This window comes from Theobroma cacao, chromosome 5, assembly GCF_053813885.1.
Source record: "Theobroma cacao isolate CCN51 chromosome 5, ASM5381388v1, whole genome shotgun sequence".
NCBI lineage: Eukaryota > Viridiplantae > Streptophyta > Magnoliopsida > Malvales > Malvaceae > Theobroma > Theobroma cacao.
The window spans coordinates 44,717,529-44,732,526 of record NC_142643.1 but is presented as its reverse complement, the minus strand read 5'-3'; the positions used below and the strand labels follow the sequence as shown (position 1 = coordinate 44,732,526).

Here is a 14,998-nt window from a genome sequence, read left to right as displayed (position 1 = left end):
TATACATAGCGTGTAACAACCTAACCATGGCTTGTCACATATTTTTGTACATGGCGTATAACAACCTAACCATGGCTTGTCACATATTTTTGTACATGACATGTAACAACCTAACCATGATGTGTAACAACCTAACCATAGCTTATCACATATTTTTGTACATAGCGTGTAACAATCTAACTATGACATGTAACATATTTTTGTATATGACGTGTAACATCATAGTGTGTAATTTCATTAAGGGCAATTTTATCCAACTTGATTAAAAATAGTTAAAATTATAATGAGAGCTATTTTTGAAAATATCTTATCTTTAAGGGTTATTTTTTAAAATACCCTCTCCTAACTTTATTGTCTTCTAAATTCTCTCTCTTTACATTTTCACTCGATGGTGCTAATGTCTGGTTGATAATGATTTTGAGTTGTAGTCATGGTGGTGCAAGGAGATTGTAGAAGGGTGAGATCAAATTAGGAGAGAGAGGGAAAAAAGGGTAAGGAAAAAGAAAGGAATCATTGTACTTTTCAACACCAATGAGAAGAGAACAAGAGGAAGTGAAAGAGCAAGGAGAAATTTTGTGACCGATTCTTTATCAATATGGTTAAACGTTAGATTTATTACTCGATAGAGGTATATATCTAAAGATCGGGTTACACGTCAAATTCATAGTTTCTAGTTGATTCCAATCGGTTTTGAATAAAAATTGTTAAATTTGAGTTTGACAAGAACCTATCTTATTAAATTATTATAATAAAGAAATAATATATTTTTATTAAATTTTAATTTTAAAATATTAGATATTAATATAAAAATTAATATTTTGTCATCTTAATAATAAAAATTAAATAGAAATGTTAAACACCTCCACTTGGTGGATGAAAAAATAGCAAATCAAACCACTTCATACTTGTCTTCGGACACACGAGATGGTATTGGTGTGAATCAATATTAACTATGAACTCGATATTTGTATAATTTGTTGGACCTGCTTGGACAGCCGCGGACAGTGTGTTCCTCGCGCTTCATATGCTGAAGAATATTTTTCTTTAACTTACTATAAATATTCGGTGTTGCTAGCAATAATCAGCATCCAACCATGAGAGCGGTTACAATTTCCTTATTTGCATTTCTTCTTGTCATCGCAGCCGCCGGTTTTAGCTTTTGTGATGGGAAGTCCAATGTGCTTTGCATCGAAAGTGAGAGACAAGCCCTTTTGAAGTTCAAGCATGATCTCATTGATCATTCCAACAGGCTATCCTCTTGGGTTGAAGGTGATCAAGAGGATTGCTGTAAATGGGTTGGTGTTCTTTGCGATAACCGAACTGGCCATGTCTATAAGCTGCACTTGGGGCTTCTTTCAAGTAGTCTTGATGAGTATGCGACAAATGCTGAAAGGGATGCTTATGATCTGTCAAGGCTAGGCGGCAAAATAAATCCTTCTTTGGTCGATTTGAAACATCTCAGTTTCCTCGACTTAAGCCAAAACGATTTTGGGGGCATGCAGATTCCTGAATTCATTGGTTCGCTAAAGAGTTTAACATATCTTAATCTCTCTGGGGCAAATTTCGGAGAAGCAATTCCCCATAAGCTTGGAAAACTCTCCAAGTTGCATTATCTTGATCTTGGAGTCAATCCCCTATTACAAGCTAAAAGTCTTCAATGGATTTCTGGCCTTCCTTCTTTGCAGTATCTAGATTTGAGTCGTGTGAATCTTAGTAAAGCAACTGATTGGCTGCAGGTAACAAACATTCCTTCTTTGGTAGAGTTGCACTTGTCAGATTGCAATCTAAATAATGATCCATCTCCAGTCAGTGTCAATTATACATCTCTTGCCGTTCTTGATCTTTCCGAGAGCATGTTATCTTCAGTACCTATGTCTATATTTAGTCTTCTTAGTCTTGTGTCCATGGATCTTAGAAGCAATTCCTTTGGAGGTCCCCTTCCTGATGGTTTACAAAACATGTCTTCTCTCAAAGTTCTCGATCTTTCTCAGAACTCATTCAATTCATCAATACCCAGCTGGTTGTCTAGTTTAAACCATCTTCAATTCCTTAGTCTTAGAGATAACAACCTGGAAGGTGAAATTTCAAGTGCCATTGGGAACTTGAGCTCTGTTACTTACCTTGATCTTTCAGGAAACAGGGTTGAAGGAATAGTGCCCAAATGTTTGGAAAGCCTTTGCAAGTTAAGGGTGATGGATTTGTCATCTAACAAAATCGATCACGAGGTATCAGAAATCATACAGTTTGTCTAGATGTAATTTGGATAGACTAGAGTCATTGAATTTGGCATTTAACCAACTTTTTGGCCATTTAACTGATGAACTCGGGCAATTTAAAAATTTAGTACATCTTGTTCTTACAAGAAACTCCATTTCTGGTCCCTTTCCATTGTCAATAGGGAAGTTTTCATCGTTGAAAGTTCTTGATGTTTCAGACAATCAATTAGCTGGACCTCTTCCGATAGGGAAGTTGTCATCTTTAACGTCACTTTCTGTTTCCAGCAATCGAATAAATGGAAGTCCTCCTCAGAGTTTAGGACAACTTGTGAATTTAGAAAGTTTAGAAGTTAGCTATAATCTTTTGGAAGGAAATGTATCAGAAATGCTCTTCTCTAATCTCACGAGATTGACAACTTTGAGTGCATCAAACAACAAGTTGACGTTTAAACCAAACTCAAGTTGGATTCCTCCTTTTCGCTGTGACATTATTGAATTGCGTAATTGGCATCTTGGCCCTCAATTTCCTCAGTGGCTACAATTTCAAAAGAACTTGTTTGCTTTAGATATTTCTCATACAGGAATTTCAGGTGTCGTTCCCACTTGGTTATGGAATCTTTTGACTCAATTCTCTTATGTAAATCTTTCCTATAATCAACTTATGGGGAGGGTTTCATATTTTCCAGTCAGTCGCACGATTGAGTTGAGTTCCAACCAATTCAATGGTCCATTGCTCCCAGTATCCTCAAATTTAGAATTTTTATTTTTGTCTAAAAATTTATTTTCAGGACCCCTTTTTGATTTTCTTTGTAATTCTTCAACTAAACTGCAACCTACCCTTCTTGACATTGAATCAAATCTTCTGTCAGGTGAAATTCCAGATTGTTGGAAAAATTGGCAATATTTAGAGGTCTTAAAGTTAGGAAACAACAATCTAACTGGGAAAATTCCTAGATCCTTGGGATCTATGCATTTTATTAAGTCACTAAACCTCAGGAACAATAGCCTGTTTGGAGAATTACCGTCCGCATTGCAACATTTTGCTGATTTGATGATTCTTGATCTTAGTGAAAATCAGTTCACTGGAAGTATACCGGCATGGATGGGAGATAAGCTCTCACAACTTGCGGTTCTAAACCTCCGTTCAAATAACTTTCACGGCCATATTCCTGACAAAATTTGTGCTCTTCATTCTCTTCAGATCTTGGACCTTGGTTTTAACAGCATTTCAGGAGCTATTCCAAAATGTTTGGGTAACCTAAGTGCCATGGCCACAAAAACCCTCGACCAATATGTGGGTTATATGCCGTGGTTATTTGGCTCTATTGACTCATTTTTTTTGGATGCATGGGTGGTGATGAAAGGTAGAGAAGATAAATACAGTACCATACTAACACTTGTTACCAGCATAGACCTTTCAGCAAATAGTCTCACGGGAGAGATCTTCAAAGAACTTGGAAACCTCATTGGGCTGCGGTCATTAAATTTGTCAGGAAATCTCCTAACAGGAAAGATACCAGAGAACATTGGCAACCTAGAGTTATTGGAATCTCTCGACTTGTCGGTGAACCGACTCAATGGTGAAATCCCTTTAAGTTTCTCCAATTTGAATTTCCTAAATCACTTGAACTTGTCCTACAACAACTTGTCAGGAAAAATCCCATCAGGCACCCAGCTCCAAAGCTTTGACATGTTTTCATATATTGGCAATCATCTTTGTGGACCTCCTGTTACTAAAAACTGCAATGCCCATGGCGAAACACCTAATGTTACAAATGGAGGTAGCAGTGAAGGAAGTGACGGGCCTAAGGTGAATGGCCTTTATGTGAGCATAATGCTTGGGTTTGTGATGGGGTTTTGGGGTGTGATGGGCCCCTTAATTTTCATCAGGTCTTGGAGGTTTGCTTACTATCAAAAACTGGAGGATGTTGGTCGTAAGCTGTACGTGTTTTGGGCTACAACTAGAAGAAGCTCATTTCGGTGTGTTTGGCAACGTAATAACTAGATTTATGTGTTCTTTACTTGTTCCATGTTTCCGTTTTGACGGGAGAATAAAAGTGTTGTTTCAAGTTATAGTTTGCTAAAAATATAAATATAATTGTGATTGTGTTCTGTTATGTTAATGTAAGACTGAAGAATGTTTTAATTTTATTTCAACAATCAAGATGGGTTTAGGGTCAAGGAGTTTTCAATAATTTTATTTTAATTGTTAAAATCGTATAATACTTCATAAATATGGAAATTTTTGATTCAATTCACAACAAAATCAAAAGCGAACAAGGAGTGAAGATACGCTTAAAAGAATGGACAAAATCATAATCCTATATTTTGGGTACCATTTTTTTGAAAGGCTATGTTTTGGGTACGTACCATTGAATATGAAATATTTTGTAATCTTATTCATATTCATGATTGGTTTTTTGAAACCATATTCATAAGGGATGATGTTTTTAACCATAAAAAATAAGATGTTTTCGAAACTAATCTTTTTTTAATTTTAACTATTTTTAGTAAAAAAAAAAAATTTAGACAAAATTACCCTTACCTTAATGAAACTTCCTCATATTCAAGTGCATATGTTGAAAAAATATTACTACATGCTATGTTGAAAAAAAAAAGTTATTACACATTATATTTTTTTATGATTATAGAAAATGTAACAAATAAAATAACCTAAAAGCTAATTATCTAAATTAGAGGATTTTGAATAATATCTTTTCGTTTTAATCCATTTCATCCCAATAGTAACGTTGACATTGAATAATTTTTCAAATACATCTTCATTTTCATATTAAATTTCTTTTTAATTTTAAATTTTATCTCTATCGTGAAAATGTTTAACTCCAAGAGTTTATCTTGTAATGAAATACAAAAATAGAGAATAAATTATACGCTATATTTAAAAAAATATTACTATTACATGTCATATTCAAAAAAATATTGTTACAGTTGAAAAAAGTTGTTACACATTCAACTTCAAGAGTTTATGTAGTGAAATACAAAGGAGCAAGTTACATATCATGTTTAATAAATGTTGTTGTTATACATCATATTTAAAAAAATTTAGCTTCAACACCAGATGTTATATGCCAAGGCAAAGCTTTAGCACCAAATATTGCATGCCAAAGCTTCCTTCTTCCTATTGATGCTACACGCCAATGCATGAATCATTGTATTACACGTTAAGACATGTTCTACTAAACTTGAAACACTAAAAAAATTCAATACCAATAAATCCAAGAACCTGCTGTTACTCACCATACCATACTTTTTGGTCTATAAATAGACAATGATATAGCGAAATGGCGAGAGATAGGTAGAGAGAGAATTTTGTGTATGTAAACCAATAAATCCAACAATATTTTGTTACCTTTCATGTCATATTTTTTGGTTTGTAAATCAACGACAATATGATGAGATAACGAGAGATAGATAGAGAAAAATAATGATGTGGTAAAATGAGAGAGAGTTGGATGGCAAGAGAGAAAAATGAGGACCACAACAGAATGGGTAGCACAACAAACAAATGGCGAGAAAGAAAATTTGAGGGCATTTAATTTTATAAAATAGTTTCAAAGGTATTTTTGTCATCTCATTACTAAAATTGGATAAAAACAGTTAATTTTATATTGAAAGTTATTTATGAAATGAGCTAATGAGGATGACTATTTCTCATAATTTCCTCTATTCAAAATTGTTATGTGCCTTCAAAACTTTATTTGATGAAAGGCCAGTAAGCGAGCGAACATGATTAGTAGACTTGAACTCAGAGGCCCATAAAAATTACAATGGGTTATTGATAATAAAAAGTGTATTGCAGTGGGCCTTTCCTTCTGATAAAGTAAAAGATACATTAAATTTTGATGGACTAGATTGAAGGCCCATCTAATACATATAAAAAATGAATAACAGACGAACTTTTTTAGCCTTAAAAAATAAGATGTTTTAAAAAATAACTTTTTTTTTAATTTTAACTATTTTTAGCTAAGAGAAAAAAATTTTGAACAAAATTACCCTTAATAAAAACTCCTCATATTCAAGCGTGAAAAAAAATGATTTTTTTTCAAAAAGAAAAAAATTAACACCACCACTACTTAAGAACAATGATATAGAGATGCAAAAGCTAACAATAAACGATTTAAAGTATAAGAAAAAGATGAAAAAGAAGAAATAACGGTCATCATCATAATCATCCTCCCATATACACAAACGAACAAATGTAGAAAAAGAAAAAAAGAAGTGGAGACAAAGTTATATTGATTTTCAATGAGTTTTTTATTTTTTTCTTCTTTAGTTGGTGGGGTTACTACGAAAAGATCCCAAAGCCTTTATAACTACATGCTTAAGGATGTATTGGTGCTATGCAACTACTGCAAGAGCTTCGAGAAAAAGATCAACTCAGAAAACGTAGAAAAAAATATTGTTACACGTTATGTTAAAAAAAATGTTGGTATACGTCATGTTTAAGGCATTTAACTTCTAAAATTTATGTCCTACTGAAATACAAAGATTGAGATCAAGTTACATGTTATGTTGGAAAAAAAAATTGTTACGTTGAAAAAAAAATTATTATATGCCATGGTTAAGCTGTTTAACTTCAAGAGTATATGTCCTAATGAAATATAAAGATAAAGACCAAGTTATACGTTATGTTTAAGCCTTAGCACCAGATGTTTCACTCCTAGGCCAAAGTAGAAGATGTTCCATGCCAAAGCCAAAGTTTTAGCACTAGAAATTGCACACCAAAGGTTCTTTCTTCCAACTAATATTATACGCTAGGGCATGAATCACTTTGTTACACGCCAAGGCATGTTCTGCCATACTTGAATCACTAAAAAACTTAACAATAATAAACCTGAGAACCTATTGTTACTCACCATGCTATGTTTTTTGGTCTGTAGATCAACGATAGAGAATTTTGTGAATGTAAATTTAAGGTTCAATATCTAGAATTACTAAGACATGGATAAAAGATCTTGCAGCAATTGGAATGGGGTTTTTTCAAAGGTTTAAAATTTTGTTCGACCTTCATCTTGCTTGATGAAGACTTTTATGTGTTGTGGTTCTTAGCCAGCCAATCTAATGGGGAAATTTTTTATGTCTTCATTTTCTTCTCTTGTGTTCTTTTTTAGTTTTTGTAGGATCTTCACTATCAATTTTTTTTTTTTTTTGTAAAAGTTGTGGCTTATTTTTTTAAAAATAAAATTAATAAACCTGAAAATATATTGTTACCTCCCATGCTCTTTGATACGTAGATCAACGACAATATAACAAGATTAAGAGAGATAGATAGAGAGATGGTAATGGTGATAATATTACAGAGAGTTGAAGCACAACAAACGAATGGCAGGAGAGAAAAATTGAGAACATTTAATTGTTTGAAATGATTTTAAGAGTATTTTTATCATCTCATATAAAAATTAGGTAAAAACAGTTAATTATATATTGAAGATTACTTCTGAAATGGGTTTTTGAGGAGGATTATTTCTTATAATTTTCTCAATGAATAATGATGAGATTTTGGAACGAAGTTCAAAATTATAGACTGGCCAAAGCATTTACTTAAGAACTTTTGACCGGAGTTTTTGTCTGTGAAGTTTGAACCTCCAAAGACTTTCAAACACTTGACGAATTTTTCAAATGAAATATCCAAAATGCTAAGATTGATCAACCCTCTAAGGGGATATGATCACAATTACTTTTCCTTTTTGTTATTTTATTCACAAAAGACATCACCAACTTTAGAAACCCTATTATATTACTCATTTCTTGACCACCTTTTTCAAACCAACAATTATAGAAATATACAGAATAGAGGATTCGCTAAACTTGGGTTATCTGGTAATTCATGGGTTGAAAACATTTGGATTTGAGGTAGTTGAATGCAGAAAATAGTTGCTCTAATAGCTGCCCATCAACTATAAAGTGAGTGTTTGCAAATTTCTCAGGCTTGGCTTTATATTATTCCCCTTGACTTGGACGCTTTTGTGGAAAATAATTAATGCAAGCTAGAAATTCAAGAGGTTTTGGAAAGTAGTACTTGAAAGCTACATAAATAGATTGTTAATTTATATCAGTATCATGCTCAACTTATTATTCAGTTGTTGCATGACCACGAATGCAAAAATGAGAGCTGCTACAATTTTTTTCCTTGAATCTCTTACCATTGCACTGATTATTAGCACTGGCTTCTCTGATGAGAATTCCAATATGCTTTGCATCAAAAGTAAGAAACAAGCCCTTTTAAAATTCAAACAGGATCTCATCGACCTACAGGTTATGTCATCAAGCTGCAACTGAGGAATCCAGTTACCTACAATGAAACTGAAGTTGATGAATCTGAAGCCCTTTTAAAATTCCATGGTGGCATATTTATTTATGATGCATTGCTGGTTCTGAAAGGAAGAGAGGATGAATACAGTACCACACTAGGACTTGTTACCACTTACCAGCATGGACCTTTCAGCTAATATCTCACAGGACAGATCTTGGAAATCTTATTGGGCTGCAGTCATTAAATTTGTCAGGAAATCTCCTAACGGGAAAGATACCAGAGAAGATCGGCAACATGGAGTCATTGGAATCTCTTGACTTGTCGATGAACCGACTCTATGGTGAATTCCCTTCAAGTTTCTCCGATTTGCATTTCTTGAATCACCTGAACTTGTCCTACAACAACTTGACAGGACAAATCCCATCAAGCACCCAGCTCCAAAGCTTTGAAATGTTTTCATATATTGGCAATCATCTTTGTGGACCTCCAGTTACTAAAAATTGCAATGCAAATGGCGTAACACATAATGTTACAAATGGAGGTAGCAGTGAAGCAAGTAACGGGTCTAAAGTGAATGGGCTTTACGTGAGCATAGTGCTTGGATTTGTGATGCGGTTTTGGGGTGTGGTGGCTCCCCTGTTTTTCATTAGGTCTTGGAGGTTTGCTTACTATCAAAAACTGGATGATGTTGGTCGTAAGTTGTACGTGTTTTGGGCTACTACTGGAAGAAGCTCATTTGGGTGTGTTGGGTAATGTGATAACTAGATTTGTGTGCTCTTTACTTGTTCCATGTTTCCGTTTTGATGGGAGAATAAAAATGGTGTTGCAAGTTATAGTTTACTGATAATAGATGTATCTGTGTTCAGTTAATGTAAGACTGTTGAATGCTTTTAAGTGTATTTCAACAATCAAGATGGGTTTAGGATAAAGGAGATTTTAATAATTTTAATTATTTACAACTTTTAAAATCGTTTACTACTATGGAAAATTTTGATTCAAAAGTGAACAAGATGTGAAAATCATAATCCTATATTTCGGGTACCATTGAATATGAAATATTTTGTAATCTTATTCATATTCGTAATTGTTATGTGCTGTTAGCAAAGCAGAAAGCTTTGCCTTCAAAACTTTATTGGATGAGAAGGCAATAAGTGAGAGAACATGATTAGTAGACTTGCACTCAGAGGCCCAGTATTATCCCAACGGGTTTTTGATAATAAAACGTGTTTTGCAGAAATAGAAGATTCACTAAACTTTGGTTATCTGGTAATTCATGGATTTGAGGTAATTGAATGAAGAACATATAGTTGATCTAATAGCTACCCATTAAACTATAAATTGAGTTTTTTCCAATATTAGTCAAGTAATAATTTTTTTTATAGAACAATGATTTCAAATTATAAAAATAGAAAGCGACGAATCATTATGGCCCTACTTTTCTTATTATTATTATTATTATTATTAATTTTCATTACAGTGATGCCCCTTTTATTGTGTTTTAATGATAAATCATTTCTTGTTAGACACATAGTTTATTTCAATTCAGAATATATAGATTATTATTTACATATTAATCAAATTCATACCAGTTAGAAATTTTACACATTTCTATAAATTCTCTCTATTTTAAAAAGAGGGGTACATGTTCACATAAATTACAAATGTGCTAAGTTTCAAAATTGAATCATTGCTTCATAACTTTTTTTCTACTGCAGAAGTTACATCATACTGTATCTCACTAGATTCTACATGAAAAGGTTATTTTGGCCCTATTGCAAATTAACAAGTTTATCTATCTAATTACTAATTAACAAAGAGGATAATTTAAATTATCCATGTCTTAATTTTGATGTTTATGTATTTAAATAGTAATAATATATATTTTAAATATATTCTAAAATTTTGATTTTTTTTTTCCATCATATTTGAATTCCCGTCGTCAAGAAAAAAGCTATATATATATTTAGCTCTCCTCTTAAAAAAATTAATTTAATATTATGTGGACCAATGGCCCACATATCGCTCATGAGGAGATCGGATAAGATCACATTAAAATAAATAGCAAATGAAGAAATAAATAATAGGTTACAAATAGAACAGGCTGAAATCGTATTGACAGGGAGATCTCCTTTGCATGCAACTCTTTGAATATTAGACAGCCACTCGTGCTGTATAATGGTCAGACTAATAGTTAAAGAACAAATTACAAACATGTTTCAAATTTCAATCATAAAAATGATCCAACTTGCCCATTGTGTCGATTGGAGGTAGAATCGGTATTGCATGTTTTAAGACACTGCTCTTTACTCACTCCACTTTGGGTCTGACGCCTACCACAGAATCTTCAAGGTACATTCTTTGATTCTATTTTGTTGGATTGACTGTCTCTTAACTTGAGTAGGAACAAAACTCTGGTGAATGGTATAGCATGGAATATATTATTTGGAGTCACTTGTTGGTTTATTTGGAAGTGAAAGAACCCCTTCATCTTTGAAGAGTTCAATAGAAGGTTGTCTGACTCTAATAAATAGTTGGGCAACAACCATATACAATGGGCCTGTACAATCAATATGCTGAACAGCAATTCAGTTCCTTTGTCCAGTGAAGAGCGACTAATTGGATGGCAGATTCCCGATCCAGACTGGTTTGCTCTCAATGTTGATGGTGCTTTCCAAGCTTCTTTAGGCAAGGCAGCTGCAGGAGGGGTGATAGGGGATGTTCGTGGTGATTGGAAAGGTGGGTTCTCACTCAAACTTGGAAAATGTACGGCCTACAGAGCAAAGCTATGGGGTGTCTACAAAGGCTTGATATTGGCTTGGGAATTGGGGTATAGGAAAGTTGATCTGCAAGTTGACAACAAGATAGTTGTCCAAGCTATTAAGTCTTCGTTGTCTCATCCGTATTCTAACTTAGATTTACTCCAAGCTATCTATCATCTTCTGCAACCTCATTGGGAGGTGCTTCCATGGCATGTTTATAGAGAAAGTAACAGAGTAGCAGATTATATAGCTAATAATGGTTTTTCAATTGAGGAATTTGTAACCTACACTAGTCGTCCTAGGAATGTTATAGGTTTATTATTACATGATGTAATGGGGTTTTGTGTACCTCACATTATAAGAATATAATATATATTTTCCTTAAAAAAATCACTAATTAAGAAGTGGAAAATCATCAAATTAAGGCTGAAAGGCTATGCTTATACAGTGTAAACTTGGAAACATTTAAAAAGGTAGTTCTTGAGTAGAGAGGTAAAACCAACTTAGAAATATCACACATAGAAAATTATGATCACTGACTTGTCTATTTATGTAGATAATTCGTTAATAAAGAAAAGATTTCACGAAACCATTACTGCACATTGAAATATATTAATTTTATTTAAACTCACATTACGTAATAATATTTTTTTAAAAATTAACTATTTATTTCATATTATATGTGATGATTTAAAATCGTGTAACAAAAATCATATTACATTATGTAATTTAAAATAATTATTTTATAAAATTTATTTATATCTTCTTTTTGGAGCAAAAGTTTCAAACATGCTCTTCTTTGGTCGATTGGCCTGGTTACTTCATCTCACATCTCTGGCTATTTTGTTTGATTGGCATAGTGAAAATGACAATATAAAAACGTTGTTTATATAATAAATGAGCATACATGTCTTTCTAATGTAATCAATCATTTTCTTTTATAAGATGATGGTTTAAAAATTGTTTCTTCATAGTACAACTGTTTACAAAAAAATTATATTTAATAACCTTTCATAATATAACTTTTCATAATTCAACTATTAAAAAGTTATGTTTAATAAGATAATTATTTATAATTCTTTAATCATAACCTTTTATTAATAAGACCAATATTAACAAACTATCTAACACACCCAACTCCAAAGCTTCGACAGATTTTCTAATATTGGCAATCAACTTGACAAACCTCCATTAGATGAGAACCAAGGCGTAATAAACATAACCATTATTGTATGTATTTCTCTATTCAATGAACAGTTTGGAATCCTTCTCCTATATTTTAAAAAAAAAATTATATCCGACTGCTAAACGCAGGGTGGTTACTTGTTATTAACGTATAGAGTGCTTTACATAAATGGGCCTCAGGGATAAGGTGTTTTGGAGAATGATCATCTTTATAATTTTAACTGTTTTTAGCCAAGAGAAAAAAAATAGACAAAATTGTCCTTAATGAAACTGACCCATTCGTTAGGCTCCGCGTCTCAACCCGAAACCTATTAACGGGTCAAGTGTGTCCTTTATGTGGACCACAACTCTTCGGTTTCATCGAGAGACCGTACATATCCTTAGAAGCAAGTCTGCAAAAGCATTCCTCGACAGTTCAACTTTCGAGCATTTTGGCAGTGGTAGAAGCTTTTTGGAGTGGTTATTATTCACAAAAAGGTAGTTCACATATTGAGCAGTATGAGAAAGTTGACATAACGTTGAGAAAGGTATAATATTTTTTTATGAATTTTTTTATTTTATTTTCAACCATATGGAGGTTTTTGACAGAATGGTTATTATTCATGTTTAGGGTTAAGGTTTTTGAGCATAAACCTATACATATTGCACGTTCATATTGATATATTTGTTGTTTGAAATTTTTGAATATAAACATGAAGGTGGTATTGTTGGTGTTTAGGGGTAGAAAGGTGACCGGTCATGCGTGACTGGTTGATATGTATGTGTTAGAAATTCGATTGAGGGTTTGGATATTGCGTGAGTGAGGGCTTGCTTAGATGGTTGGCACCTTTTGCGTGAGTGGATTTTGGCATGGGGTCACGTTGGGGTTGAGTGATTGAAAAAGGGTTCAACTTAGCGTGATTGATTGATAGGTCATTGCGTGACTGGTTTCTATGTTATCAGTTAGTGTGTGCGTGATTCGATTAGTTGTTCTTAGAATTGCGTGATTTAATGTTAGTAATTACGTGACTAATTGATTAGGCATTGCGTGGCTATTGTTGTAGGAAATTGCACGAGTATCATAACTGCATGAAATTTATCTGCATGGGTTCATTTTGTATTATTTTTGGTCAATTGTAATGCTTTAATGTATATATGTTGATTTACTTAATAATCCATGCTCCACACTTGGATTAATTATTCTGTTTCAAGAATTCACCTAAGTTATTAAGGACCGGGGAAGGAGGTGAAGATCCAACAGGTTTTAGATACATTCAAGGGAAGGCAGTTTCAGCAGGAGGGAGATGCAAGCAAGATGGCCTCGTCTTGATCGCGACCAATGTTTTATTCGGTCAAGACTACAGACGATCTGTGGTTCCATGGTTGTTGTCACTGGTCGAGAACATCGACGAGTGAAATGCATTCCCATAGGGTACATATGTGTGGAGTCTGATCGTGGATTACTTGTTGAGGGGTTTCGATCCTCCTGCTGCAGGTGAAGCAGAGAGGAAGCGCTACCACCTAAAAAACAAGAGGTGAATTGCACAAGTAATCCACAGTTAGAATCCATACATATGCGCAAGCCGAGAAACTACTGAACAAAAGCTTCAAAACAACACATGAATTGCACAAGTCACGCGCCACCACTCTCGCTACAATAGGTAACGCAATATATAAAAATCAGTCACGCACTACCTAAAAAACTACTGAACAAAAGCCTCAAAGCAATACATGAATTGCACAAGTCAGTCACGCATCGCCATGCTCGTAACACCTAAGAATAAGTCACCCAATGACTAATAATCCTCTAAACAAAAGGTGAATTGCACTAGTCACGCACCACCAGTCTCGCAATACCTAATAATAAGTCAATTGATGTCTAATATCCACTCACGTTATGCCAACTTAAACAGTCACGTACTGGCCCAACGTCACACAATACATAACAACACGTCGCCATAGGTACTCTATTCCATATACATACAAACCACTCACGCAATGTCTGAACAGAAGATATGCATAGCAAAATTCACGCACCGCGTATAACCCATTCTCCCAATACCTAATAATAAGTCACCCAATACCTAACATCCACTTACGAAGTTATTCAGCATAATATAACTTAAACGAAGAAAATAACTCAACAAAATATGTGCTCAATGAAAATAAAAATTGCTATAAATTTTATTAAAAAGACCCCCCGAAAATACAAGGAGATGATACAAAAAAAATAAACCGTAGTTCATTTCTTCATAAGTTCATCTACTTTGAACTATATCTCGGCGAGAATCTTTTCGTTGCTCAAGATGGTAGCCTCCAAGTCAAAAGTCCTTTGCATCAGGTTGTCGATGAGGACTTCAATCTCCTCCTGGAATATGTGCAACTGGTCCCTCACACTTAAAGGCACCTCCTCCTCTTCCAAGGTTGTCTCTTTCCCCTTCTCGACTCTTGGATCTCTGGAGGTCATTTTTCAATTATCTGAGATTGATTAAGATAATTGAATTTGATTCAAATGGTTAATGGTTCCCTTTATTTATAGGCATGAAAGTTGACTCTTCGTTTTCTACAGCCATATCAGTGCAATG

The 14,998-nt window shown here is 33.8% G+C and overlaps 1 protein-coding gene across 1 annotated transcript; it reads left to right on the top strand.

Annotated features, from left to right (window-relative positions):
• Positions 1–1,094: 1,094 nt before the first annotated feature.
• LOC18600106 (receptor-like protein EIX2) lies at positions 1,095–9,328 on the top strand. Its single transcript, XM_088806691.1, has 3 exons — positions 1,095–2,203; positions 2,361–3,796; positions 8,903–9,328. Exons 1-3 carry the CDS (start codon positions 1,095–1,097, stop codon positions 9,241–9,243), a joined length of 2,886 nt encoding a protein of 961 aa, XP_088662817.1. The 3' UTR covers positions 9,244–9,328.
• Positions 9,329–14,998: the final 5,670 nt, after the last annotated feature.

Coding starts and splice junctions, on each gene's coding strand:
- LOC18600106 (XM_088806691.1), top strand. CDS start 1,095: ATGAGAGCGGTTACAATTTCCTTATTTGCATTTCTTCTTGTCATCGCA. Junction 2,204..2,360: donor TTAAGGGTGATGGATTTGTC/ATCTAACAAAAT, acceptor TCTTGTTCTTAC/AAGAAACTCCATTTCTGGTC. Junction 3,797..8,902: donor GTCGGTGAACCGACTCAATG/GTGAAATCCCTT, acceptor ACAACTTGACAG/GACAAATCCCATCAAGCACC.